This window comes from Macrobrachium nipponense, chromosome 35 (assembly GCF_015104395.2).
Source record: "Macrobrachium nipponense isolate FS-2020 chromosome 35, ASM1510439v2, whole genome shotgun sequence".
Lineage (NCBI taxonomy): Eukaryota > Metazoa > Arthropoda > Malacostraca > Decapoda > Palaemonidae > Macrobrachium > Macrobrachium nipponense.
This window is the reverse complement of record NC_061096.1, coordinates 56,159,523-56,186,842: the sequence shown is the minus strand read 5'-3', so window position 1 is coordinate 56,186,842 and position 27,320 is coordinate 56,159,523. Positions and strand designations below refer to the sequence as shown.

At 37.4% G+C, this 27,320-nt stretch overlaps 1 protein-coding gene across 2 annotated transcripts; it reads left to right on the top strand.

The window, feature by feature from the left end:
* The first annotated feature begins 603 nt into the window (after nucleotides 1-603).
* On the top strand, nucleotides 604-27,320 carry LOC135208804 (D-beta-hydroxybutyrate dehydrogenase, mitochondrial-like). Of its 2 annotated transcripts, none has more exons than XM_064241334.1 (9): nucleotides 604-743; nucleotides 20,028-20,202; nucleotides 20,632-20,715; nucleotides 23,256-23,424; nucleotides 24,421-24,576; nucleotides 24,935-25,040; nucleotides 25,315-25,376; nucleotides 25,749-25,894; nucleotides 26,991-27,320. In XM_064241334.1, the coding sequence occupies exons 2-9, from the start codon at nucleotides 20,041-20,043 to the stop codon at nucleotides 27,168-27,170; spliced, it is 1,065 nt and encodes a 354-aa protein (XP_064097404.1). In that variant the 5' UTR covers nucleotides 604-743; nucleotides 20,028-20,040; the 3' UTR covers nucleotides 27,171-27,320. The 2 variants fall into 2 exon arrangements, with proteins under 2 accessions (XP_064097404.1, XP_064097405.1); XM_064241335.1 differs by lacking the exon at nucleotides 604-743 and adding an exon at nucleotides 2,636-2,764.

Sequence of the window (27,320 nt, the reverse complement as noted above, 5' to 3'; positions counted from 1 at the left end):
ATCTCCAGTACATTACTGCCCTTACTTACTAACATGCAATGACTGTTCAATAATGGTCTAAATCTGGCGAAAAAATAGTAAACAAAATGAAAAGATATTAATAATATTTTGCATCCTAAAGTATAAAACTTTTTTTTAATGTCTCTTTTTGATTGTCCTATTCAAACACATCGGTATATATATTATCATTGCCGTAAATGATAAATACCGATTAAATATTACTAAAACTATTTATTATTTATGGTTTGGGAAAATATACCGGCCAGTTGCAGTATCTTCTGTTTTCATGATCCTAAAAAAAATTCGTAAACACTTGAATTTTACGTTGATCTTAACTTCTGCTTGGCCACTTTGTTAAAAAAAAACCGCGCCAGATAATACCAAGAACCAATCAGCGAACAGCTACTTTTATCTAAAGTAACGTAGCATCGGCGCAAATCTCGATGTAAGCAAGGTATTTCGCTTACTTATTTCCTCATTCAATACGTAATGCCTAAAGCCTTTGGTTGTCTACCGGGCAACATATAGTACGGCGCTTTTTCGGGTTTTCTGTTGAGAATCATCATCTCTGTTTACCGCACAACCTGAATACAAATCGTTGAAAGTTCAGACTAAGGTGGACTGTGAAGTGCCACCACTCAAACTGTAATCATACCACGTTATCTAGTAGCAAGAGCTTGTATAAACTATAGATCCGTGCGCACTGCAAATACCGTTGGGTGACTGAGGGCCCAGAGAATTTGGTAAGTTACATTCATATGCATTGGATTTTGCGGTAGAATCGCTCAACAGATTGTACAATTTCCCACCTGTTGCATTTGTTCAACAATTTTCGGGTTTTAGGTTGCCAATTCGCTAACTACAAAACTGAATTTATGCATACCACAGAACAAGCAGTGTAAGTCATTTACATTCTAGCCACTTCGTGAATGTTACTACATGTTCCTGAATTTGTGTATTTGCATTATTACGTCCAAAAGTCTTGAGTTTATCCGTATAATTCTGGAGTTCTTTGATTTCTTTTCATCGAAGACCACACAGCACAACTTACAAAATTAGAAAAACTATTCTTAAATGCATCATTCCGAGAAGTAAAGTTACGCCACCAAGAGGAAAAACCTGAAAGACAAGCGTTTTAAGAAAATTTATATTTGCAGATGAACAAATATTAAGTACTTTATTACGAAATACGCTGATCATACGAAAACAAAATACTGCATTTTGACATCACGTTCAGTATACCATCGAAACCAAGGAGCTATCTTCCATACAGGCGCATTAAACACGACTCAAGATCGGTGCTCTCTTGACAGAATCCATATTACCCATCACGAGTAGTGTCGTTTGTTAGTCTGATAAAAACAAAATGCCGTGGCCACAGCAACACAACGCTTTAAGTTTCTATTCCAGTCTTCAAGACGCCAATAAACATTTATTATCGCTACCACTTTACTGATCAGTTAACATTACTCTATTATGCGCACTGGATGTAAAAATCCACCGCTTCAATCTATCTGATTCTGTATACCCCGTTATGAGATATTAATTCCGAAACACTTGCCTTGCGTACAAGGCAAGCTGTACTTTACAATAAATAGAAAACTGCAGTTATGCTTTATTACCCTTCCTCAAAGCACAGGCTCTGCATCTGAAGAAAGTTGTTCGAAAAGTACAGATACCTGGCAAGAGGATTATGAATACACTTTTGCATTGGATTTTAATACAAGTTGTATTCTAGCATTTAACGAACTTGCCTGGGATTCAAACCGTGGCTCACATGCTAGGAGAATAACCTAATAATTAATCACATTCGCTCCTTATCTACGTGCGAATCTTCTTCGATGTCATCCACTAATACATTTTCAGTCCTTTGCTAATTTGACACTTTTGCACTGATTAAACTTCCACCAGAATTACTTTGGGATTGGGTTGCTAGCCCGTTGACCGTACTATTTACTTTGACGCAATACCCCCTTACTGGTGTATTCAACCTGATATTTCCGTGTACAGCTATATTTTTGGATAAAACTGCTAGCCCCTTAACTATGCCTTCTGTTTTGATTTTGATGTGTCTCTTATTTGTGAAATAACCAGCACATCAAAGGGTAAACTAATGAATAAATTTCTGATGAATTCAGTCTCGCGTTCATTCAGTTAATTTCACTTTCGAGTAACTTCCATCGTCAAGTCATGTTAATTAGTCAATAAAGTATTTGTAATAAGAACTCATCCCATACTCTGTACATGAAGGAAACTATACCAAGTGGTTGCATGGTCATTAATTTCACAATAAACGATTCTCAGTCTTCTAAATGTGAAGCAAAAGATGCACTGTTCCAAAACCTCAATTTCCTTTGAGAATACCAGCTGTATCGTCTCTAGCAATGAGGCGCCAGAAACCTACGGAACCAATTCCAAATAAGGGTAGAAACGTTCTCGTGTGGTTACGGAAAAATTCGGCAGCTGGTTCCTCTAGGGGGGGAGGAGCTGACTTAACAGTCCTTTTCATTTCATCAATTTTCTATATTAACCTCAGAATTACTTTTATTTTTGTAGTTTCTTTTAGTTATAACTTGCGCTAAACTCAAGTTAGGTCGTGCCTCTCTCCTGTTAATACTGGCGCCATTTGGCATCCCTTGTCCTTTAAGTTTGCCGTGGGAGCTATTCAACTTGGGAGCAGGATCTGGGAGCGATCCTGTTGTCAGTCTGGGTAGCCTTGTGTGTGAAAGACCCTCTCAAATTGACTCCTCATAATCTACGCATCGTAAGTCAGCTCTTGTGTTAAATATAATATATTATATTCTCGATATTGGGATGAATAAGATTCGTTACAGCTAGCCTTTCCTTAAAAAATAAAATCTTTTAACGTCTCGATAAAGGAACCTCTATAGAATTTCATCTCCGGTCTATGCGAAAAGAAAGAGGCTTACAAAATTCTAAGTAAATACGTGATCGATCACTCCACTTTGAACAATTTGCATTGAGTGTAATATTAAGAAAATATTAGCGAAAGTTTCTGGTAACACGGCTGTCATTACGCCAAACAGTATTAAATTGTACATATCAGAATGACACATGAAGACGATTCAAGCTTTATTTTTTTTAAACATATAACTTGCCAATAACCTTGCTATGATCGAAGAACTTTGCCTTCGTGTTTTGTGATTTAATCAAATTCTTGTTCACTAACAGTGAACCTTGTTCTGCATCCTATCCGTAAACCAGTTTACTGAAACTGGCGAATAATCCCAATTTGGTGCTGTCCTTAATCCAACTTTGCTTGGCAATAGTCTCATGTCTCCTTTACCGATGTCTAAAAAAAGTTTGCTTCCCGCTAACACAAACTTTGATCCTGTATTTTCTCACTAAATATGAGCGCCTCATTGTGTTTGTCTAGTTTTTGCCCAAATGCAGCCACGGCATAGAACACGTTTAATGAAGGTTATGGCAAAAGTTTCATCACCATCTACATTTTTTATATATATTTTAATAAATTTTCACTTGCTAGCTCGTTTCTGATAATGATAAAAATACATTTAACTACTTGTAAACATCGTCAAACAAAGAATCGATTGCAGATAAGTTCATAAAGCCATATTTAGAAGAATTTTCACAGCGAGAAACAAACAAATGTGACTTGGAGTTATCTTCACCAAGCCCGGCACGGTATCAATGTCAAGGTCATCCTCATCCGAGTTGGCAACAGGCAAGGTACGCAATGTAGATAAAAGTTTATTCCGCGGGACGTTAACAAATATATGAATTGTTCAGTGTTGACGAGCTACAACTCACCCGACAATAAACTGCAATGTAAATATTTCGACTAATTAGCTTTTCTTATGAGCGACGACAGTTCCGCGCTAGGTGCAAATTTGTTTTATTTTCGAACTGCTAAGACTTCACCTTACAACACACATCAGTGGACAACAGTACAGGCAAGCTCTGTCACCAAGTGTTTCAAGACTCATAATCTGAGGAAACGAATGATATAATGGGGTAGTTGTGTGGCTTTGAGGGCCAATAATGAAGTAAGATAACGAGATAAAAATCATAAGTTAATTTACAGTTCTCAGACTATTCCCGCCATCTTAATCTAGCCTACAGAATGTGTTGCCTTCTTTTTAATTCTCCTTTAGATGCACTACCATCTTCTTTATTTTCTGCTTTTAATTTAATTCTGGTCTTAATACTGTCTCTCTCTTTCAATTTCTACTTTTGTGTTTTTTTGCTGCCTTGTGTATGATATATTCCATTGTTCCTTTTCACTCCATAATTGTACCATCAACAGCCTGGGCTTTGACCAACTTCGTCTCCGTGTTTTATATTGTTCCTTATCAGGCCCTGTCCTACCTCACCTGATTACTGCTCTCACTTTCAATTTTCCCTTCATTCATACTATATTCATTTTCAACAATTGCTTTACAGGTTTCATCATCTCCTTTCTGATTATGTCAAGCTGAATCATCAGATTTTTTTATCTCCTTTCTGCACCCTGTGCACGTTACTGCTTCCTGATTTGTCTCTTGGAGCCATATGCAGCTCCTCTTTTATCTCTACAGAATATTCTAACATCTTTTAATGTTATTTTTATCTGATCCAAACTGTCTTACAGAGTTTTTGGTACAAATGTAGTTGTTAGGGGAAGGAAATGCAACATAAAACCTTAATATTTTTCTATATTTTTTTTAAGTTCTGAGTTAACTCAACCGTGGAAATATAGCATGGTTACACAATCTACAAGGAAGAACACAATCCAGACTGTTCGAATTAGCAATGGGCCTTGGCATCCTGGGCCATTGTGCTCTAACCTGGTCAGGGGGGATTTGCTGTCTTGGATGCCCCAAAGTAATATTACAGCCTGCTTAAAAGCAGCCTGAAAACAAATCAACAAGGAGCATCCTAACCTATCCAATCCTAGGGCACTGTGGCTTGAGCTGGCCAAGGGGACGTTTTATCTTCCTGGACTCACCAGGGGAAATATATCCCAGTCAAAACATATATTCCAGTACAATTATATTCAGAATGAAATAGATGTCAAGGTCAATGCACTTAGTATTTGGACGATCCCCAGTGCCTCATCACCCTTAGCAATAAGTCATCCATTGTGTGCAGAAAGAACTGCTGTAATTACCGAGTATTCAGTGGCTACAACTGTGGCGGGATCACAAGCTAAAAAAAACAAGCTGGCTAAATCCCCCCCACATAAACCTAATCACTCCAGCTGCCCAACTCACCCCAGTCACACTTTCCTCTTTACACAACAAAATACACGCAGGACAATTGACCTACTATAGCTACAAACAGAAACAAAAAAGAAACACAAACACAAAAAACAAAAAACTCTCAAAACACATGTACTTACCCAACTCCAGATACTCCAGGCTATTCTGTGCCGTCTGCCGGTCGAGGTCACGGAGATACCAACAACAACAAGACCACAGCCAAGAATCACAACCCAACACCCAAGGACTACAACCCAACAACAACCATGGAACACAACCAACAAAAACTCAACAACACAGAACCAACCAAGGAACACAACCACAACCTAACAAACAACAAACAAACAAACAAAGGAACACACCACAACCTCACATATAACAACAAAAACTCAACAAACACAACAAAAGGCCACTGCACAACAACACAAAAAATCACAGCAACTCTAAGCAAAACAAACACTAACTTAACAACAACAAATAACAAACAAAACACACAACAAAACTCAACTGACTTCCAATCCTTCAACAGATTGCTGTCGAGACTTCTTATTATTACCAGCTCTCCCAAAGACTGACTAAAAACTCACACTCAAAACACAGAACTCTGATCTCTAACAGCAGACAACCCAGAACCACCAACAGCCAATACAGTCGTTAACCATCCAACCACCAATTTCTCTCTCTCTCTCTCTCTCTCTCTCTCTCTCTCTCTCTCCTCTCACACACACACACACACACACAGACATTGTCAAATGGAACTCCATAACTCCTCCATATTTCCTACCCCGTTACATTTGACGTCTCCTTACACTCACAACACCCACACTAAATAGCCTTCCGCAACACCAACGGATGCTCGGACGCAGGTTCCCTGGATCTTGTTTGAGGGCCCTCATACACACACTCAGTTACACCGCCATCAACTTCTCCCAGATCACTTCCAGTCAGACTACCATTACTATCTCCCTCACTACATCCTCCCAAATCCCATTCACTGTCTCATCTACCCCTTCTAACTCTTGTCCGAATATCTCTCGTAACTCTGCCACAAATAGTAAGATTGAATGTACAAATAGTTGAGGATGAAGAAGAAGAGGAAGAGGAAGAAGAAGAAGAAAAAGAAGAAGAGGAAAACGGAAGAGAAGTAAACAAAAATGAAATGACAGAAAAAATAAGGAAAACAAAGAACAAGATAAAAGTATGGATGCAGAGATACTCATTGATAATACATATGAGCAATAAAGCAGCATACCTACGAAGAAATAAATTACGATATGACAACAGAAAAAAGCAAATCCCGAAGAGCCTCTACCCAGATCTATACAATGACGGGAAAGAGCAAAAAAATAGACAAGAAAGACAAAATCTGCAACCTTTTGAAAAGAGGAATTGCAGATTTGGCGAAAAGATGTTACTACAAACATCCTAAGATATGTCAAAACTATGAAAGATATATGGTAAATGTGCATACTTAGATGGATATGGGATGATTGCAGAGATCTGCATCCAAAATATGTAAAAACCTAAAGAAGAAAAGGATGTAAGTTCGACAAAAAAATGCAAATATATGCACCCTGTAGCCATGAAATCATATAAAAAAAAAAATTCAAATAAATAACCAACCAAGTAATAAAATCCAAAATAAGAAGAAACAAATAAAGAGAGAAATCAAGAATATCAGGTAAAAGAGAAAAGCAAACCACCAATGAGATATGCAGAGTGTCAGCAAAAAAAATTTCAAAGCATCAGCTCCGAAATTCTACTCAAGAGATAATAACTGTATTTATTATGCAGAGGATATTGCAGAAACGGAGAAAATTGCAGATTCAGACACAAAATTAATAATATGATGAGGAAGATCAAATATATGGAAAAGTTGGATTTTTTAATGTCAGAATTTCTGGAAATGAAAAAAGAACAACATACCAGAACGGAAAGAGACATTGGGAAAATCCTTATTACTATCCAGTAGTTAAATGAAGGAGAAAAACAACGAACAAAAAACCATTCATAGTGATGAATGCGCAGGGTTTTTAGTTACGAGTAACTCAAAAAGAAAAAAAAAATAGAGTACTTAGAAGAACTAAACCCAAAATGAAAAAGAAAAATAGATATAATGAATATAAGTGAAACCTGGTATTCCCAAGAGACTGGGAATGATGATCAAATAAAAGGGTTCCAAACTTTATAGATCAGATAGAAAAAATAGGAATCAAGGGGGAACCGCAATATATGGGAAGACAAAAAACAAGGAAAAATATATGAGAAAATATAGTAACTCAGAATGTGAACTAATAGCGTAGAATTTGAATCTGAAAAACTGATGAACATAGTAATATATAGACCTCCTAATACTAAAGAGTTGACATATAATATTGAAAAAGTGGATGATATATGTAGAAAAATCACAAGGACTGGGACTATTCTCCTATCTGTGACTTCAACTTTCCTTTCGTAGAATGGAAAGAACGAATAGGAGATTGTGTTTGTACTCTATACATATAAAAAAGAGAGTAATAGTAGTGCAGAAGATAAGAGGCAATTTGAAAAGCTATTAGATTATGCTACTAGAATACAACATTCAACAAATAAATCACCTTGCCAACAGAAAGGAAAATACTTTAGACCTAGTATTTGTGACGAGATGAATTATGTTAAAGAAATAATAGTTTTATAATGCGAGTATTTCAGACCATAATGTCATAGAATTAACATTTCATTCCAAAGCAAGTGAAATAGAGATAAGCAAGAATGAAAAGTGGGAAGGATATGGAAAAATACAAACTTCTACAGTAAAAATATAAAATGGTCAGAAATTAATGAAGAATTAAACAAAGATTGGGATAAACATTTTCGTAAGTGATGACATAAGGGTAAATACGGAGATATTATATAAAATATTGGAGATAATAGTGGAACAAAATATATACCGAAGAAGAAAAGAAAAATAAAAACATTCATTCAGCATACCAAGAGACAGAAGGATCTTGTCCAGAAATCAGAAGTGGAAAAAAAGGTCTTGCAAAAGTAAAAATGCATGGAAAGTTATAGAACTAAAAAGTAAGATAGAAAATGCAGAACAAAAGATTATACAATCAAAAAAAAGAAAATGAAAAACGGGACTTGAAGAAAAAACCCTATTAAATATCAAGCAAAACCCCAAAACTATTATACTATATGCGAAGAAGATGAATAAAAGAAGAATAGAAATAGGCCCTCTGAGAATTGAAGGGAGATTAACGAATGAAAAAAAGGAAATTTGCACATACTGGCAGAAACGATATAGAGAGAATTCACCCCTAGAATAGATAATGAAGATAATGATATAGAAGAAGGGATGAAAATAGTGAATATTAGCTGACATAGATATAATGAAGCTGATATTGTGCAGGCTATTAATGAAATTAAAAATGGAGCTGCTGCAGGGCCTGATGGAATTCCTGCTATTTTGTTAAAGAAAGTAGTTCCTTCTATCGCAAAGCCCCACTTGCAATATTATTAAGACAAAGTGTAGATATACAAGGCAAGATATATGATGAGCACAAATTAGCATATATTACCCTACTTTCAAAAGGGATGGACAAGACTAGAGCAAGTAATTATAGCCTGTTGAGTCTAACATCACATATTATGAAGTGTATGAAAGGGTAATGAAGAAAAAATATTATGAAAACATTTTAATAAAAATAATTTGTTTAATAAAGGGGAGGAACATGGTTTCGTACCCGGAAAAAAGTACACAAACCCAACTGTTAGTCCCCCACCGTGAAAACATATTCAAAAATAGAAAAGCGGAAATGAAAAAACAGATGTGGTTTATTTAGACTTTGCAAAAGCTTTGATAAAAGTAGACCAAAAATATATTAGCGAAGAAAATTAGAAAACACAATTATCGTGGAGTAAAGTAGGAAGATGGTTAAAAGAATTTTTACACAACAGAAAACAGATAGTTATTGCAAACGACGAGAAATCGGATGAAGCCAAGGTAAATATCCGGTGTGCGCAAGGTACGGTGTTAGCTGCAATACTGTTTGTTATATGATTGAAGACATAGACAATAAATGTTTAAAGATTCGGTAGTGAGTAGTTTTCGCAGATGACACAAGAATAAGTAGAGAAAATTACTTGTGATGAAGATAGGAAACGCTCTACAAAGAGACCTTAAAAAGCAAAGTATATGATTGGGCAGAGGTAAATAGGATGGTATTTAACTCTGATAAATTTGAATCAATAAATTATGGAGACAGAGAAAGAAGAAACATATGCACCCATAAGAGGACCTAATAATGAGACCATCACAAATAAGGAAGCAGTTTTAAAGACCTTGGTGTGATGATGAATAGGAAATGTTTTATGCAATGATTCAAATAGCAACTCTGTTGGCAAAATGTAAAGCAAAAAAGGGAATGTTGTTACGGCACTTCAAAACAAGAAAAGCTGAACACATGATTATGCTGTATAAAACATATGTTCGTAGTCCACTTGAATATTGCAATATGATATGGTACCCCACACTATCAAAAGAATATGCACAAAAATAGAGAGTGTACAAAGGTCATTTACAGCTAGAATAGAAGAAGTTAAGGACCTAGACTACTGGGAAAGACTACAATTCTTAAAATTATATAGTCTAGAAAGGAGAAGAGAACGCTACATGATAATTCAGCATTGGAAAACAGATAGAAGGAATAGCAGAAAATATCATGGAACTAAAAATATCAGAAAGAGCAAGCAGAGGTAGAATTTCTTAATAGTGCCAAAACTATAAACCGGAAAAATAAGGAAAGCACACAGGACATTTAATCCACTACGCACCAGCATCGATAATGCAGCGTCTATTCAATGCGTTGCCAGCTCATCTGAGGAATATATCAGGATGTGAGCGTAGATGTGTTTAAGAATAAGCTCGACAAATATCTAAACTGCATCCCAGACCATCCAAGATTGGAAGATGCAAAATATACCGGAAGATGTACTAGCAACTCTCTGGTAGACACTAGAGGTGCCTCACACTGAGGGACCTGGGGCAACCCGAACAAGATGTAAGGTCTGTAAGGTCCTGTAAGGACCTCATTTACACTCCTGCAAAACTCCCAAAGAGACTCTTCATTACTGCCAACTACATCCTTAACCACCTGATTCCCTTACCGGTGAAACTTCACTAAACCCTGACAATTCAAACCTCCTCAAAGTCATCTGTATTACACGCCTTATCCCCCATTTTTTACCCTAATATCAACCCCTCTATCATGCAGCTCGTGTTTCTCCCTTTCATTCCCTTTCCTTTTTTTACCTTACATTCTTCCGCTTTCTTTCATATCAAACCAACTCCAACTGCCGATCTTCCAGACCCATTTGCTCACTGATGCTCGGCCCACATTTATTCACTCCCAACCACTCACTCATTGCATTCTCCCGAACATATTGTTGCATGCTTGAGGATCCACCCAAACTGAATCCCCTTAACACCTAGTTTCCTGAAATCCAACCTGACTCATCCTCCTTTCGCCTACACACTCGCCACAGACTTCCATTCCACTTCAAACAACATTTCGCACACTGTTCTTTACACATTCCTAGCTAATGCCCGTTTTTCCCACAGTTGCCGCAAATTACGTTCATACGGGTACCCCGACATCCCACTAGCTATGTGGCCTACCTGTCCACACCTGTAACACTTATATCCCTATCCTTTTTACACTCGCTCACTAAATGCCCCGTTTGCCCACACCCGAAGCACGCTCCTAACGCCCACCAACGTTCATTCTTCCTGTGCCCTGGCTTACCACATCTATAACACTGCTGCTCTCGCTCACCACTAACTGACCCTACTCTTCCAACACTCACAATACTATTTCTTTTAGGGCTACATTCACGTTACTTGCCCCAAACACTCCATATCTACCACTTCGCTCTGCCATTCAACCCTCGGCCATTCCAAAAAACTGCCTCCTACAACTTTTACATTCTGGTACAACCTCAATTACTTCAGTCCTAACACTAACACTTCTACTCTCTTTCATACACCTATCTAACTGGTAACCTTCTACTATTTCTAAAATGTCGTTCCATGTCAACCTTTCATTTGTCCATCGAATTTTCTTCTTATGTTTCAGATTCATAAACTCTCATACACTCTCTGGTACAGTCGCAACAACTTTCGAAATAAAACTCCCCCTTACACTCATTTATCCCTTCGTCCCCAACTTTTTGCTAGCTAATGTTTCCAACCTGCCACATAAATCGACAAACAACTCACCAACATTCATTCTTGCCTCCTCAAAATCATGCTTTCTCCTATATCTAACACTACTCTTTATCCTCTTTGCCTGTTCTACAATCCTAACTTTCACACTCTCATATGGCACATTCCCTACACTCATCATTACCCCATACATACTCAACAAAAATCCTGTCAAAAGCTACCTAACTCTCTTGCCCAGACTCTCTTGTTATCCCCATACTTTGCCTCCCAATACTTTTCATATTCTTTAAAAATGTCCCATATGTCCCTACTACCATATTCCTCGTATTGTGCACATCAGGGTACCTCTCTCATATACACACCCGTCGTAATTTTCCCACTCACTCTCACTCTCACTTCGTACTCCATTCCTGACCCTTCTTTCCATCTTCCGAATACAGCGAATCCACTTCCATAACTCACATCCATACTCTTGACTACACTCTTCTTACCCTTCTTTCTACCTACCTGTTTCCACTCACCGCTATCCAAATCACTCTCAGCCCTTTCCCCAATGTATTCAGTCCTAGTCATCCTGTTCTGTCAAACCTTACAACCTTCTTTCCTTAGTCTTCTTCTTTTCCGTCAGCCCCTTCTTATTCTTGTCCTCAGGTTTATCCTTATCCTGTGTCTTCCCCTTCTTCCTTTTACCTATCAAAACCAAATCACCTTCTTCATCAACTCGTACTCTCATCCACTCATCTTTCACTTTTCTTGACCACTCCTGGCCCGTCACAAGACCCAGTAGGCCTACCTCCTACAGCTCCCTCTCCCATGAATCCCTTCATCATTTCCTGCATCATCTCTTGCACTGCATTCATCATTACCCCGAAATTTTCGTCCACTTTCTCAACCATTCTCTCTTCCACTCCTTTCACATCTTCTTTCATTGCCACTATGGCACTCCTTAGCATTCCTCTTATTTCCTCTAACTCGCTCTTCATCTCCTCACACTCTACCCTCAACCTCTCATTCTCCACTTCCAACCTTTCCTTAGCTTCCCTTGCCAACTTCAGCTCCTCCTTCAGCCTCTCTATCTCCTTCAACCCTTCCATCCTCACTTTCTCCACCAATCACACAACTCACTACCCCAATTGCCCTGCAGCTGGCGAACCAACAGCCCCTGTTCGGGCGCCAAACAATAATGTGGCAGGATCACAAGCTAAAAAAAACAAGCAGGCTAAATCCCCCCCACATAAACCTCATCACTCCAGCTGCCCAAAACCACAACCTAACAAACAACCAAGGAACACAACCACAACCTCACATATAACAACAAAAACTCAACAACACAACAAAAGGCCACTGCACAACAACACAAAAAATCACAGCAACCCTAAGCAAACAACGCTAACTTAACAACAACCAAATAGCAAACAAAAACACACAAAACTCAACTGACTTCCAATCCTTCAACAGACTGCTGTCGACACTACTTATTTTCACCAGCTCTCACCAAAGACTGACTAAAAACTCATCACTCAAAACACAGAACTCTGATCTCTAACAGCAGACAACCCAGAACCACCAACAGCCAATACAGTCGTTAACCATCCAACCACCAATTTCTCTCTCTCTCTCTCTCTCTCTTTCACACACACACACACACACAGACGTTGTCAAATGGAACTCCATAACTCCTCCATACCACTTGCACCAATGGCAAACAACTTGCGCCAAAATATAAATAAAATAAAATAAATAAAAACTAGGTACCTAATCTCCGACTGAATATGCGACCAGGCTCAATACCTATGTTACCTCCACTTGCATCAGTCATTTTGCTATTGTTAACTATACCTTATAGGCTATATGTATAAACACTCATGCGGTTAGACTTACGTTATTTGTCGAACTCGAAAAAGTAACCATGGAATTACCGAAAAGAAGCACAAAATAAACGGGAAAGTCGGGATTCAGGAATGGTCCCAACGCGACCTGCCAGTCCAGGTCCTAGGCTTAGTAATTGTTAAATGATCTTCTCACCAGTGATGCCGTTTTTTCTTCACAACATTGGCTTTTAGCAGTGTTACCATAGGCGGTTCATCTGATTTTTTTTACTTTATTTATGATTAATGATTAGAATGCATATTTTCCCACGTAGAATTATTTTCCGTGATGTTAGAAAACTACACGTCACTAACTTAATATAAAGTATTTTTGACGAAGAAAAATAAAGTTTTTCAATAAAATTCATTTGTATAAATATGCAGGATATGTTTTATATCTTTATTTTCATAATAAAACATAAAAAGGTAAAGTGAAGAATTTTTTTCTTCAGTACTGTAGCGGAGGGTTGCCAGATATCACCAGAAAGCCGCACTGATAGATGAAATTCCTCAAAACGGCAACCCTGCTTCTCACTGCTTTTGAAAACTGTTGTTACGGCTCTCCCTTACGAATGTTTTGCCACTTTCATTTGCAATATACTTTTACGTTTTTCTTTTTCTCACTTGGGATGTGATATTTGTTTTAATTCTGTGATCTCCATTTATATGTAAATGTTCTGCCATTCCACGTCCTCTTGAAAGTTTAATGTAATTCCACTTTTGATCGTTCTTTCTTATAATCTGGAGGTCGGGGTTGGAAGAGGGGAATGGTCACACGATCTTCCAAGTTTCACGAATTTGGTGATTTGTGATTCAATTATTTTGCCCTGGTTATGAACAGCATTGAAAATTGTTTTCGTATATTTTTTTACATTGTTAATCTTACCTTTCGTAAATTTGTTTTCCTTATTGCAGTTTTCATTCTTCTTGCATCTCAAAAATCAACATTTGGTAATTTATTCAGTGACTGACCATCTCTTCTCATTAAAAACATAAAATTGTCTTATTTCTGACATGAAATATACTTAAATTGTAATTGTTCGTTTTCGGCACCGTACCTATTATGTCTTTAATCTTTAGAGCTTTTAAATTTCTAGCCTATAGCTTAGTTTTTGAACAGAATATATTATATTTCCCAGCCTCCAACACTGATATATCATCTATATTACTAGTTTATCCGTGCTTTCAAAAAATAAATAAATAAACAAATAAAGTAGAATTTAAATAATATTGTGGCTGCTTCGTACTTGAAATCTAATCAAATACATTATGTAAGTTATGATCACTACTTGTCAAGTTCAGTGTATTCCAATGCACGTGAAAAATCAGGTAAAGCTAAATCTCGTCCTTAACTTGGCCAAATGCTATGATAAAAATTGCCAGTAATATAATTTCAACAGAATTTTATAGGTATATATAGTTTACACATACTATTAAAATGACTGTGATATGTTCTACTGCGAGATGTGTGTTTGTTTGTATGGTGCTTTTACGTTGCATGGAACCGGTGGTTATTCAGCAACGGGACCAACGGCTTTACGTGACTTCCGAACCACGTCGAGAGTGAATTTATATCACCAGAAATACACACCTCTCACTCCTCAATGGAATGGCCGGAAATCGAACCCGCGACCACCGAGGTGGGACGCCAACACCATACCAACCACACCACTGAGGCGCTCTACTGCGAGATGGCTGACACAAATAGCAATATGTTTTTAAAATTTCAGCCACACTCATTTTACTGAGATATTGCTTATTCGCGTCAACTCTTAACGTAGCTTGTCTTATCGATACGTTCTCAAGGCATCTTGTTGGTGATAACTTTAATTACATTACTTTGAACAATGTCGTACTTGCTTTTTTTTTATTTATCTATATTTTTTTTACTATCATTATTATGTCAGTTTCGGCTACAACTATGTTGCTGTAGGATCCTCTATGATTCCTTCTATAATTACATTATAGTGCTTGTCCAAAGAACATAAGAAGACACACGAAACTCTTGAAGTGTCGCTAAGTCGTAGCCTGGCATGATCACAGAAGAATGACGAAATGAAGAAAATGTCCTATAGGCTATTGACGTGTGGGTGGCGGGATCATAATGTCTATCGATGCCCCTTTTTTGCAATCTGCTTGATTATGTGCACGGGACCACGTGGGGATGGTGTAATAGGGTTTGGTTGCACAGGTGGGGAACCTGGTATGACTCCCTTCGAAGTGGTGTAGGAAGGGCGGCTCTGCGACTGAAGTGTATGGGCGGACTGCTCGTATACTCGTGGGCTCGATACCAAATTTGGGATAGGTCCATTTTCATTTTTCAGTGGGCGGCGAGAAATTCGATCTTGTAGTTGCTACCTTCTATGTACTATACAGAACATCTGACAGGCTTCTGTGACCAATAGTTATACGTTGCACCCCCTGAAGGTAGTAGAAAGACGTTTTCATACCTACAAAAAGTATACGTAGTTCTGACAAATATGGAATAACAAGACGTAAGGTGAGATCGTCGGTCGCTCGGTTCCCGCACTGTGACGTCACAGGTGCACGTCGACTGGGCAGTGCACTTATAATTAAGTTTTGACAGTAATTTGTTGCTATGCTGGTGTTCACAATTTCCATAAAGGAAAGTAGACTCTCTCTCTCTCTCTCTCTCTCTCTCTCTCTCTCTCTCTCTCTCTCTCTCTCTCTCTCTCTCTCTCATTTAAAACAGTTATATTAATATATCTAAGACCTTACCATACAGAATATAATCTTGTTACAATACAAATAACGAAAGTAACGAGGGTGAATGAATATAAAAAAAAAATGTCCAGACTTTTATTGAATTAGAGTATTGTTCTTTTATTTACAAAAAATTACTGAATTTTTTTTTCATTTTGTTTACACCTTTTTTAAAGAAATTCTGACTTCCTTTCAGCATTTACTTCACCCTAAAATGTATTCTGCACCTAATAAAGAACTTCATTACTTCCTCTGGAACATCAATGTTTAATTCCCTGAAAATATTAACTGATTTCGTAATCTCATCAACGCCTGGTTTCAACTGTTCCCCATGAAAAGTTTTAAAGAGTTATTCCATTTCCTTTCAATTACTGACAAATTGAGGACTGAGCCTAAAAAAACACTTTCCTCCTCACTTTGGAGATCCAGTCGTTGTTTAGGCCTTTCATTTTATCTGGGAATCCTAATAAGGAAGATTTTATTTCTGTTCTTATGAGCTATATAACCTCCCAGATAATTCAAGGCTTCATTTCTTTAATAAACATTTTTTCAGACTCTACTCCAAGATTTACAAAATCCTCTTCTTCCAGCTCATGGGTAGATCCTACCTGAACCTTAAAAAAACCTTTGAGGAATTCTCATCAAGAGATGAGCAGAGATACATAATTCAGAGACCAAGTCAACATGACTGGAGTCACTTTCTTCAGGGGTTTTGGAAACCCAAGACTTACCTGGCATGTTATCATCATTAGGAACTACATTATGACCGTGATTGCTTAAAATGTTGCTCTTACCTAACAATAATTCCTCAGTCTACACTTGAACTCAGTCTATACTCTGACCCCACGATATCCTTTAGTGGGGTTCTTAGGAAATAAAAGATCTAGGCCTAATTATTGTCTGCACAGGAAGACTACTCAGAAGTAGGCCACTACGCATAGGCTTAATCTTAATCACCTGTTCGAACAACTTTACATTCATAAAAAGAAAGTATAAAAGAAAAAAATTGGATAGCCTTAATCCGATAATTTCTTCATTCATTGCATAGGCTATGCCTATTCTAATTTTGTACTTCATTTCAAGAATTTAGTCCAAGCTACTTATCAACCGAAGATATGTCACTAAAAATTGCACAAATGAGATTGTCAACTAATTGTTAAACCATACCTGACTTCACGTCCTAACAGGTCTAAATTTAAAGAGGGAACTGCGGTTTTCTTTAATCTGTGATAACTTCTCTGGTAAAGTTGTGGTAGCAGTTCACGTTGAAGATTTCTTTCGGAATCTTCTGTCCGGAAATGGACAGAACAAATCCTGGCATCCTTAACATTAATGCTATCACTTCTTTTACATGCATTAATCCATACTTTGGACACCTCGGGGTCTTTAGGGAACCTGTGAAAACAAATCCCTTTCTGTCTGGAACTATTAGTGCACCCAAATATGGAATACACACCCATAATCGTGAACTGCAACAATGCAACTGACGGAGTGACTAGTGAGTAGCGTGCATCGCCCAGTCGATGTGCTCCTGTGACGTCACAGAGAGAGGGAAATTAGCGATCGGATCCCTCGGTGAACACATCTTATGTTATTCCGTCTTGGTTCTGACGGCATACGTCAGTGAGGCATTTGAACAAGTACGTATTCCACACGAAGTCTCTTATGGTTATCTACAAGGGAGGAGCCGGGATATTTTTCATAAGCAGTTCTCTTGTTTTTAGCTTTTCATATTCATTCACTTGACCGATAGGATCGTCTGGAAAGATGGTAGTCAGATGATTTAAAATGTTTCTCATATGGCCCTTCTCATCTACCTGGTGATTATTTTGAACAATGTATAAAATGTTCTTTATGTTCTTGGTGTCTCTGGCTCTTTCCACTGTTGACATCTGACCGTGGTGTTACTGGTCTGTCATTACTAGAAGATGAGTACTTGATGTAGATATGTCTATTGATTACACGCCACCAAGAGGAACAGTGCAAAAGCGCTCTCCTGACAAAGTATCCAATACTGTCCTTATGTTTTTCTTTCAGGATATTACTACTGCTGAGGCCATTAAGGCACTGGATTAGGTTTATATAGGTCTACTAAGCATGCGTTTCAAGAAAAGGGAGGACATAGTCATGGGTGAACTTGAGTGCATAGTTAATAGATGAACTTGCCGGGCAAGCACGGTTTAAAGGTCTTTCACAGAGCTTCCAAGCCCTCCTCATTTTCTATGGCTTTCTATACTTGCGCCACTACATTAATCTCTAGTTGGGTTCATTCCTTTTCCCCTTACTTCCTCACTGCTGTGTCTATTCTGTTTTTCTAAAACGCCTCTCGCTAACTAGTTTTACTTTCTATGGCCAACTCTTGTCTCAATACTTCCAAGTTTAAATATAATAACAGAACATGATTTATAAACTGATACACAACAAGTTATCAACAAGTTATCAATGCTATAAAACTATGAATTATGTTAAATGGATAAATAAAATGCTTATCAGATTGTTAGGTGGCCTAGTCTTGTGATAATGAGTAATATATCCAATAGTATAGCATATATTTGCATGTTTGTTTGTTTGTATGGTGTTTTTACGTTGCATGGAACCAGTGGTTATTCAGCAACGGGACCAACGGCTTTACGTGACTTCCGAACCACGTCGAGAATGAACTTCTATCACCAGAAAGTATACCATATAGACAGTATTTGAACACCGAAGATATCGAAAAACAGTAACCCATTAAAATTTACAGCTTAAGCTAACAAGCACTGTATACTTAAGAGATCTGTCTACAAAATGCATCACTTCAAAAAGCAATCATATCTGTGCACCTGACAAGCCTAAAATTCTGATAAGATAAAACCTGAGACGCTGAGGGGTGCTAGTAAACAAAAGCACTACAACAGAAAAAAAAAAACATTAATGAACTACGCTATACGTGGTAAATAAATCGCTAACAAAGTACGCACATGAAAAATTAAACCCCTATTTAACGAAAGTGTTATGGATATATATTTGCAAAATATATCCATGCACGAAATCTACAAACTACCTAAGTAAAACGCAGGTGATCCTACTTTCTTGCATTTAGTGACTTCCCCACTATATAAAAGGAAGCTGCTGATGGCTTTATCAGAGATCTGAAAAGGATCAAGTGTAGTCAATGGCGATTAAGGCTGAATTCCAGCGAATTTTTTTATTTTTTATTAACTAACCTCGCAGCGAGATCCATCCCCTTGACTCTCTGTGAACAGATAACATTTTGCTTTACGATTGTGAATATCAGCACCTAAATTATTCTAATAATACTGCCAGGAGGATGTTCATTATTTACACAAAAAAGCTCAGCATAATATCCTTAATTGGAGCTTCATTATTTACACACACACAAAAGTGCAGCAACATTTCCTTAGTTTTCTGATCTTCATGTATGAGTATTCGTTATATTTTCATCGATTGATATATTGCTTTCTTCTGTCAGTTTACTGTTCGTTCACATACCCGCATTTGTTCTGTGGATGCTCGTTCTGAAATTTTATGGCCTCTTCGCATACTCGATGCGAATCTTCGGTCATTTTGCTGAATAATAATTGCAATCCTTGAGAATGAAATAAGTACTGAGAAATCTGGGTGTCTTTGACGCAATGTTTAAACGAAAGGTAACCCTCTTTAAGTAACAAAATATAATGTTGAATCCGTCCTTTTTCATACAATCATGTATATAATATATATATATATATATATATATATATATATATATATATACATATATATATACAGTTACTTTTAATCTAGGAAAAACATGTATTCCTACTTTATGTTTTATTCGAGTGTTTTAACTGTTTAGTTTGTATTTGATCTTATGCTTTTACGTAGCTTTGCTGTTTACAGTCTTGTGGATAATCTAGGATTATCTTCCAAAATCAACAGGCAGTTTCCCCTAGTGAAACTCCTCTTTGGATTCGGGTCTAATTCTGGATTATATATTCCACCAAAACCAATTTCACTGATTTACAGATCCCAAGCAGCAATGTTCCTCACAATCGACAGAATCTCTCGAGTTGTGTTCTGGTTCTGCGTGAGCAGCGTCGTTTCAACAGCAGCTTCTATCATTGGTCTGGACTGCTGCACTGTGTTCTTTACAACTTGGTGTCTGTCTGCTGGGACCTGCCTTGTCTTAGCAAGCTTGAGGGTAAACGTATTGGTTAATATTTTCAGCAAAATGATAATGGAATGTGTTCCTTGAGATCCAACGGGGCGTTTTCATTCATTCTGAAATATATCAGTATTTCCTGCTTTGAACTGTTTTACAGAAATATTTATCAGTATTTCCTGCTTTGAACTGTTTTACAGAAATATTTATCAGTATTTCCTGCTTTGAACTGTTTTACAGAAATATTCATCCATTCACTGGACAATCTACTCATAAGAACAAGAAAAAGTTTTATATCTTTCATTTTCAAGAGACTGGGATAAAATGTGAATGTCAGTTGGTATCAAATTTGCTAAAATATAAAAAAAACTAAACGACAGCGAAGCGGCTTTGCATGAATTACTTTAAATAGTTCCTAAGTAAAATTACAGCATTTTGTACCTAGAAAATAGTAAATTTGTATTCCAGGTCGCACCAGAAGGGAAAGCAGTCCTGGTGAGTGGCTGTGATTCTGGATTTGGCCATGCTGCCGCTCTCCACTTGCACAAACAGGTAATTACGCAAATGACCTGTGTATGTTGTGTGGCTGCATGAACAGGTGGTACAGAAACAAAGGAGTTCCTTGTTGGACGAGCGGTTGTCGTGCTCGCCTACCGATTCGGTAGTCCCGAGTTCGATTCCCTGCTCTGCCAACGTGGAATCAGAGGAATTTGTTTCTGGTGATTAGAAATTAATTTCTCGGTATATTTGGTTCGGATCCAACAATAAGGTGTAGATCCCGTTGCTAGGTAACCAATTGGTTCCTAGCCAGGTTAAAATACTTAAGCAATCCCTTTCACTTCTTTTACTGTACCTCCTTTCTATTTCTTTTTCTTCTGTCTTACTTTCCAACCTCTACTAACAATCGATTCATAGTGTAAACTGACAGGTTTTCCTCCTGTTACACCTTTCAAACCTTTTACTGTCAATTTCCGTTTCAGCGCTGAATGACTTCATAGGTCCCAGTTCTTTGCTCTGAATTCTGCATTCAATTCAATTTTAGAAAGTCTGACACAGCCTCATCAATTTTATGACGTTTGACTCCTGGCTGTCCTACGTAAAGGTTGCTACACTTAAGTTCTTAAATTATACGGCTGTTAAGTGTTGTGTTATTAAGTGGGCGAGTAGATGAAATTGTAATATGACTGTCCAGGTTGGGTTTGATGGATTCAAAATTATCTCTTGAGCATGTTGGTTTATGTTGTTAATCTTCTATTCTTTTTTTCTCACGAAGGCTGTATCATTCGTCATTATCAGGCACGACAACAGATTAGGATGGTCGAAGGTTTGAGTGTGGAGAACAAGAGAAAAGAATTGCGGTAATAAGCAAAGGAATGAGTGAATCAAAGGTTCATTACGAGAGAATTGTTAGTAAATCCTAAAATAAAATGGTCGTTCCCTGCCAAGTTATCGATTCTAATATCCCATTTTCAGCAGAACAGATTGTCATCCTTAAAAAAATAAAATCGAAAGTTCTAACCTATTCTATTCATACCTGATGAAACTTGGTGATAACAAGTCGTCGCTTTATCTATATAATCAAACTGCTGAGCTTCATACCTGAAACTATATCTCAGTATCATGTCTCGTCTCATGCTACTGTCATCATCTCTCATTCAAAATGTTTACACTTCATACTCACGTTATTCACTCTCTCTTTGCACTAAAAACGACCGGAATTCCTTCACAGTTTCCATTCTCTTATAATGCTGTCAATTTTAGCCCTTTTTCATGCCTTTTATTTTTTTTTCAGAGCATTTGTCCTTAACCACCTCCGTCCTTCCCTTGTTAACTTTATCAGCTCTGCTTAGGGAGTATAGGTTTTCTTTTTATTTTAGGCCAAAGGCAAAGCGATGGGATCTATGAAGTCAATTCACGCTGAAATGGAAATTGACAGTAAAAAGGCTAGAAACGTTTAACAGGAGGAAAACCTGGCAGTTGCACTACGAAGTGTTAGAAGACGGTTGAAATTAAATGGAAGAAAGAGAATATAAACGGAGGTACAGTAAAATGAATGAAAGGGGTTGCAGTTAAGTGCCGAATGCACGCTGCAAAGAACCTTAAGTAATTGCCCACAGTGTACCGCATGAGGTGCACTGAAGGCACTAGCCCTCTACGGGGTAATCTCTGTTTGGTCCAGCAACTGAACTTCAAACCATGACTTTTATGTCCTCTTCTTGCGCGTCTGTGGCCGCAAAACCTCCCGTTTTCTGTGACTATCCTTTTCATTGAACTGTACTTACTAAGTAATAAATAAATATTGTTTTTTGTTATGTCAAAGTATGTAACATATCCACAGATAAAGTAATATGCATGCTATCGTTGACATAATAAATGAATCAATAAATAAAACTGAAGAAATATTCGTGAATTTTACTGCAAACTATCAACATTAAAAGTAAAATTCTATTAACCAAAGTTAGAACTTTGAATAACATCTACTCGGGTAGAAGGGTATAGACCGTATACTCATATTTTCTTCTTAATATAACTAAAATAACATTTTCAATTATTTCATCTTGCAATGACATTTATAGAAGAAAAGGTCCAGTTTTGGGTAAAACGACCCCACCCCCATAAAAAAAAAAAACTCGGGTAGTGCTCTGATAATATTCTTTACCTACTTTTCTTTCTATGTTATTCTCATTCTTTGGCATGAAACTCACTGATCTTGATTGAATTTCAGAGTTATATTTTCATTCAATCTTAATTTTTTTAACAATATAACTATAAAACCACCAGCCACTCCTCTTACCTTCACATTCATCCACTTGGCTTTAATATTTACTTTGTCCCAAGTATACCTACTAATAATCCTCTTATGAAACTCTACATACATTGCTAACAGTCAGGATCCTGTCTATTTCTTCAACAAGGCTTCCCTCATAGTCATTCAGTATATATATATATATATATGTGTGTGTGTATGTATGTGTGTGTGTGTGTGTGTATTATAGTGAATGACTATGTGTATTATACTGAATGACTATGAGGGAAGTATTGTTGAATATACAGACAGTTCGTTCATACGTATTACCATTGCAAATTTTCAGGGATTCCGAGTGTTTGCAGGATGCCTTCAAGCAAACGCCGGTGGAGAGGGAGCCAAAAAACTGAAGGATATAGACCCAGCGAGACTTCACGTCCTACAATTGGACGTCACTAAACAGGATGACATTGATCAAGCTTTGAAGTTTATTTCTGACACATTAAAGGACAATGGTAAGAAGAGTTCATTTTCTCTTCATTTATCTTTGGTTATATATTATCAGTAACTGTTACAACAGTTGAGCAATGCATACCCCCTGTCTTTAGGTTTCTAGAAAAATAGGTCAGAGTTCACAAAAGCTTTACGAATTAGTTTTTGACTGCTTTGCCAACAATAATTTCCTGTAAAATACGGATCCTTCCACCCATGCACTCTCAAAGTCAAGAAACTATATAGCTTAGCATTTTGTACTCTCGTATATTCCAAATAGAGTTTGCTTATATATAAATGAAAATGAATGAAGAGCAGATCACACAAATGAGGAAGTGCTCTTTGTGTTTACCTCTGATGACATCAGCATATCAACGTAACTGTAGGGTAAGCACAATTTATACCCAAGGCAGTTCGCATCTTGGGCACTTAAGATATAAATATCCAATCGTTTTTACACATTTAATGTTAGCTCTGATTTTATTTTCGTCATTTGCATTCAACTGTTAGTCATCTGCTACGAAACATACTAGGGTCTCTATCAGCGATATTTCATGATTCTGAATCGGATAAACAAAGGGAGTAAAATGGCTTGGTAAAAGCAAGGGACACGTTCATGAATCTGAAATAATATCGTTCATATCAACGTAGTTACGTTCCAGAGACCAAGACTATGTGATTGCTAACTTCAGGCCATTATACTAAATCTATTGTTTTTCATGTAAAGGACCTTTTTAAAATAATATTTGATACTATCTATAGAATTGTCAAGATCAGTTTAGCTTTTTATCTTTCGGTGATTCCACGATTTCTTTGACTGCCTGCTTGTTAAAAAGGCATAACAAGAGTATTCACTTAATGATCTGTTATTGCTAGACTGTTTGTGTAACTAAAGTTAACTGAGAATAACGAAAAATATGTGAATAATTTGGATGATGAACAAAAGACTTCGTAATTCTGCTTCCTACTTCCGTGTGCTTATCTTACTGTCACATTTATTTCCCTCGCTATTGACCCAGAGGTCCTATGGGGTGTCATCAACAACGCGGGTATTGCCGTGTACGGGGCAGTCGAATGGGTTTCGATGGCAACGTTCAAGAGAGTCTGCGAAGTCAACCTTTTTGGTACTGTGGCCCTTACTAAGGCTTGCCTGGCACTTATCAGGAGAGCAAAAGGTAAGGTTGAGATATTGCATGCAATTAGTTAGTTAGTATATCTTTGTTTAACCAGATCACTGAGCTGATTAACAGCTCTCCTAGGGCTGGCCCGAAGGATTAGATATTTCTACGTGGCTAGGAATCAATTGGATGCCAGAAACAAATTACTCTGATTCCAAGTTGGCAGAGCAGGGAATCGTATTCAGGACTACCGAATTGGTAAGCGAGCGCGTAAACCACTTCTCCAACGAGAAACTCATACATGAAATAACATACTATAGGTATAGGCAAGAGAAGAATGAAAGTATTTGGGTTAGTTATCTGGTAGCGTTCAACTTTGCTGCAATAAACGATAAAGTATACAATCGATTTACAGGACGCGTCGTTAACGTGGCCAGTGCCAGAGGAAGGATGACTTCACCACTTGGCACCACTTACGAAGCCACTAAGTTTGCCATAGAAGGATTTAGCGATGGCCTGAGGTAAGTGTTCATGGCGCTGAAGTACCCATCCACATGTTACGTGTTGAGAGAGAGAGAGAGAGAGAGAGAGAGAGAGAGAGAGAGAGAGAGAGAGAGAGAGAGAGAGAGAGAGAACCACCGGTGCCTTAAAAAGAACACATTTTTACTAGCTATGACAGGTCACGTTTCATACATTGCCTCAACCAAAAATAAACTATTTAGAATGTATTTTCATTGTTAATTACGCGAATAGCTTATCCATGAATGTAAATCCTAATTTCTTTTTAATTTTCAGGAAAGAAATGAAGAGCTGGGGGGTTGATGTCTGCATAATAGAACCTGGAAACTATGTTGCAGGTACATTGCATAAGCTGTTTCTGTTTTGCTGTTACAAACCATTATCACTAAAAATGGTTTTTATTACTAATTGGCCTTCATTGTTAGAAGCAACAACGAATACAGTTAAAATTAACGATTTCATCAGAAAAATAATGAACAGTGGCTAATATATATAGGCAAAATAAATCGTGGCATTGGGGCATGGCATTTTGAAATAACAGAGAAAGTGTTCTTCAGCTCAACAGCATCAGCACGAGAACTCTGTTAGTAGTAGTAGTAGTAGTAATAGTAGAGGGGATTAGACTTCGGAACGGCTCACTTGCCATTTCTAATTCTCCTTTCCTTGTACTTGTTAATGGTCTCAAACTCATCATGTGTCCGCCGCTACAGGTACGAGCGTTTATACAGAAAAGGTAGTGGACGCCAATGCAGAGTCTCTGTGGCGAGATATGGATGACCAAATCAAAGAAGATTACGGAGGAAGAGACGTTTTCGACAGAGTTCTGGCCTCGCAGAAGCGAATCTGCTCTACTGGGGTAAGAGAGAGAGAGAGAGAGAGAGAGAGAGAGAGTCCAAAGTAGGCTTTGATTGTTGTGTACGAAGAGCTACAGATAAGAACATGATGGATTGATAGCTTGTCAAAGCTGATTTGACAAAAGCTAAAAAAAAGCTTGATGAAAATAATTTGAGTACAAAGCTTGTAACGGCAAAGAAAGAGTTGTATATGTAAAGATACATTTTCGTAAAGAAGTCTCAACACTCGAAGTCATTCTTGCGTGAGAATTTAATAGCGAACGATGACCGGGTAAATTTGATGCTAATATAAGGCCAAGACAAGTTTCCATAATGTTCCGTTGGATGTTCAGTGTATTTATGAATGGTTTGAAGGAGTAAGTTACAGGCACAGAAAACTCGTGTATAATACGTCAGTAATTAAAGTATAATAGTAGGAATGAATAAATGGCGATTACGTTTTGATTGGAAGAACAAAATCTACGAAACGGATGAATTTATAAACATCTTAAGATAGGTAGATTTGAAAAGGACGGTAGCATAATAATGGCATGACTTATTTATTTTAATTTTGATGTTTTTTTTTCTTAATTTTTATTTATTTATGTTTTTGTTAACCGAAGTCTTTTCACGTCTATCAGCGACGATGGTCGGAAATCAGAAATGCGTAACAAGCTATGAAATAAGGAAGGAAATCTGACAAAAGAAGGTAGGACAAAAGAGGCAGGGAAATCTCAAGTGACTTTGTCGAGAAAAGAAGGAATGAGAGACACGAAAGTTGACGAATGAAAGTATATAAGATATTTTCAGGGGAGGTCATACGAAGATTGAAAAGTGTTTTTGCAGGCAAAAAACGGCAATTACTCATAGAAAGCAGGATAGGCTGTTACGTAGGTATGCGACACCGCTTTGAAGTGGAGATTTGTTTGATCTTGTATAAGAATTTTTATATATATAATTTGCAGGTATAGCAAAAAAAATATCTCTTATAACTGTATTTATGAGACTATGGCATATCTTGTCCTTATTATGCAATTGTTTGTGGATTTGGGGAATTCTTCCAGACCTCATGAACGTTCAGCAATTTGATTTTAGTTCCTTCTCCCATTTTCATTTCAGTTCAAAGACATAACGCCAGTCGTCACAGCCATGGCTGATTCCCTGACTCAGAAATATCCCCAGGAACGCTACCAGCCTATGGGCCTGTATCTCTACTTAATCACGTTCATCTCTCAGCACTTTCCCGAATGGGTCAGTGATTACATAAGCCTGGAGATTTTGATGAAGCAAGGATGGTAGGGCTACGACGAATGGTCCTTACTCAAATTATGAAATAATTGCGAATTCGACACGGTCATCAAGACACCTTCAGTGCTTTCCAATGTCAAGATTGGTCATTAATTTGTAAAAAACAATAAATTAATGAATAAAATAGTACAAGAATGATTT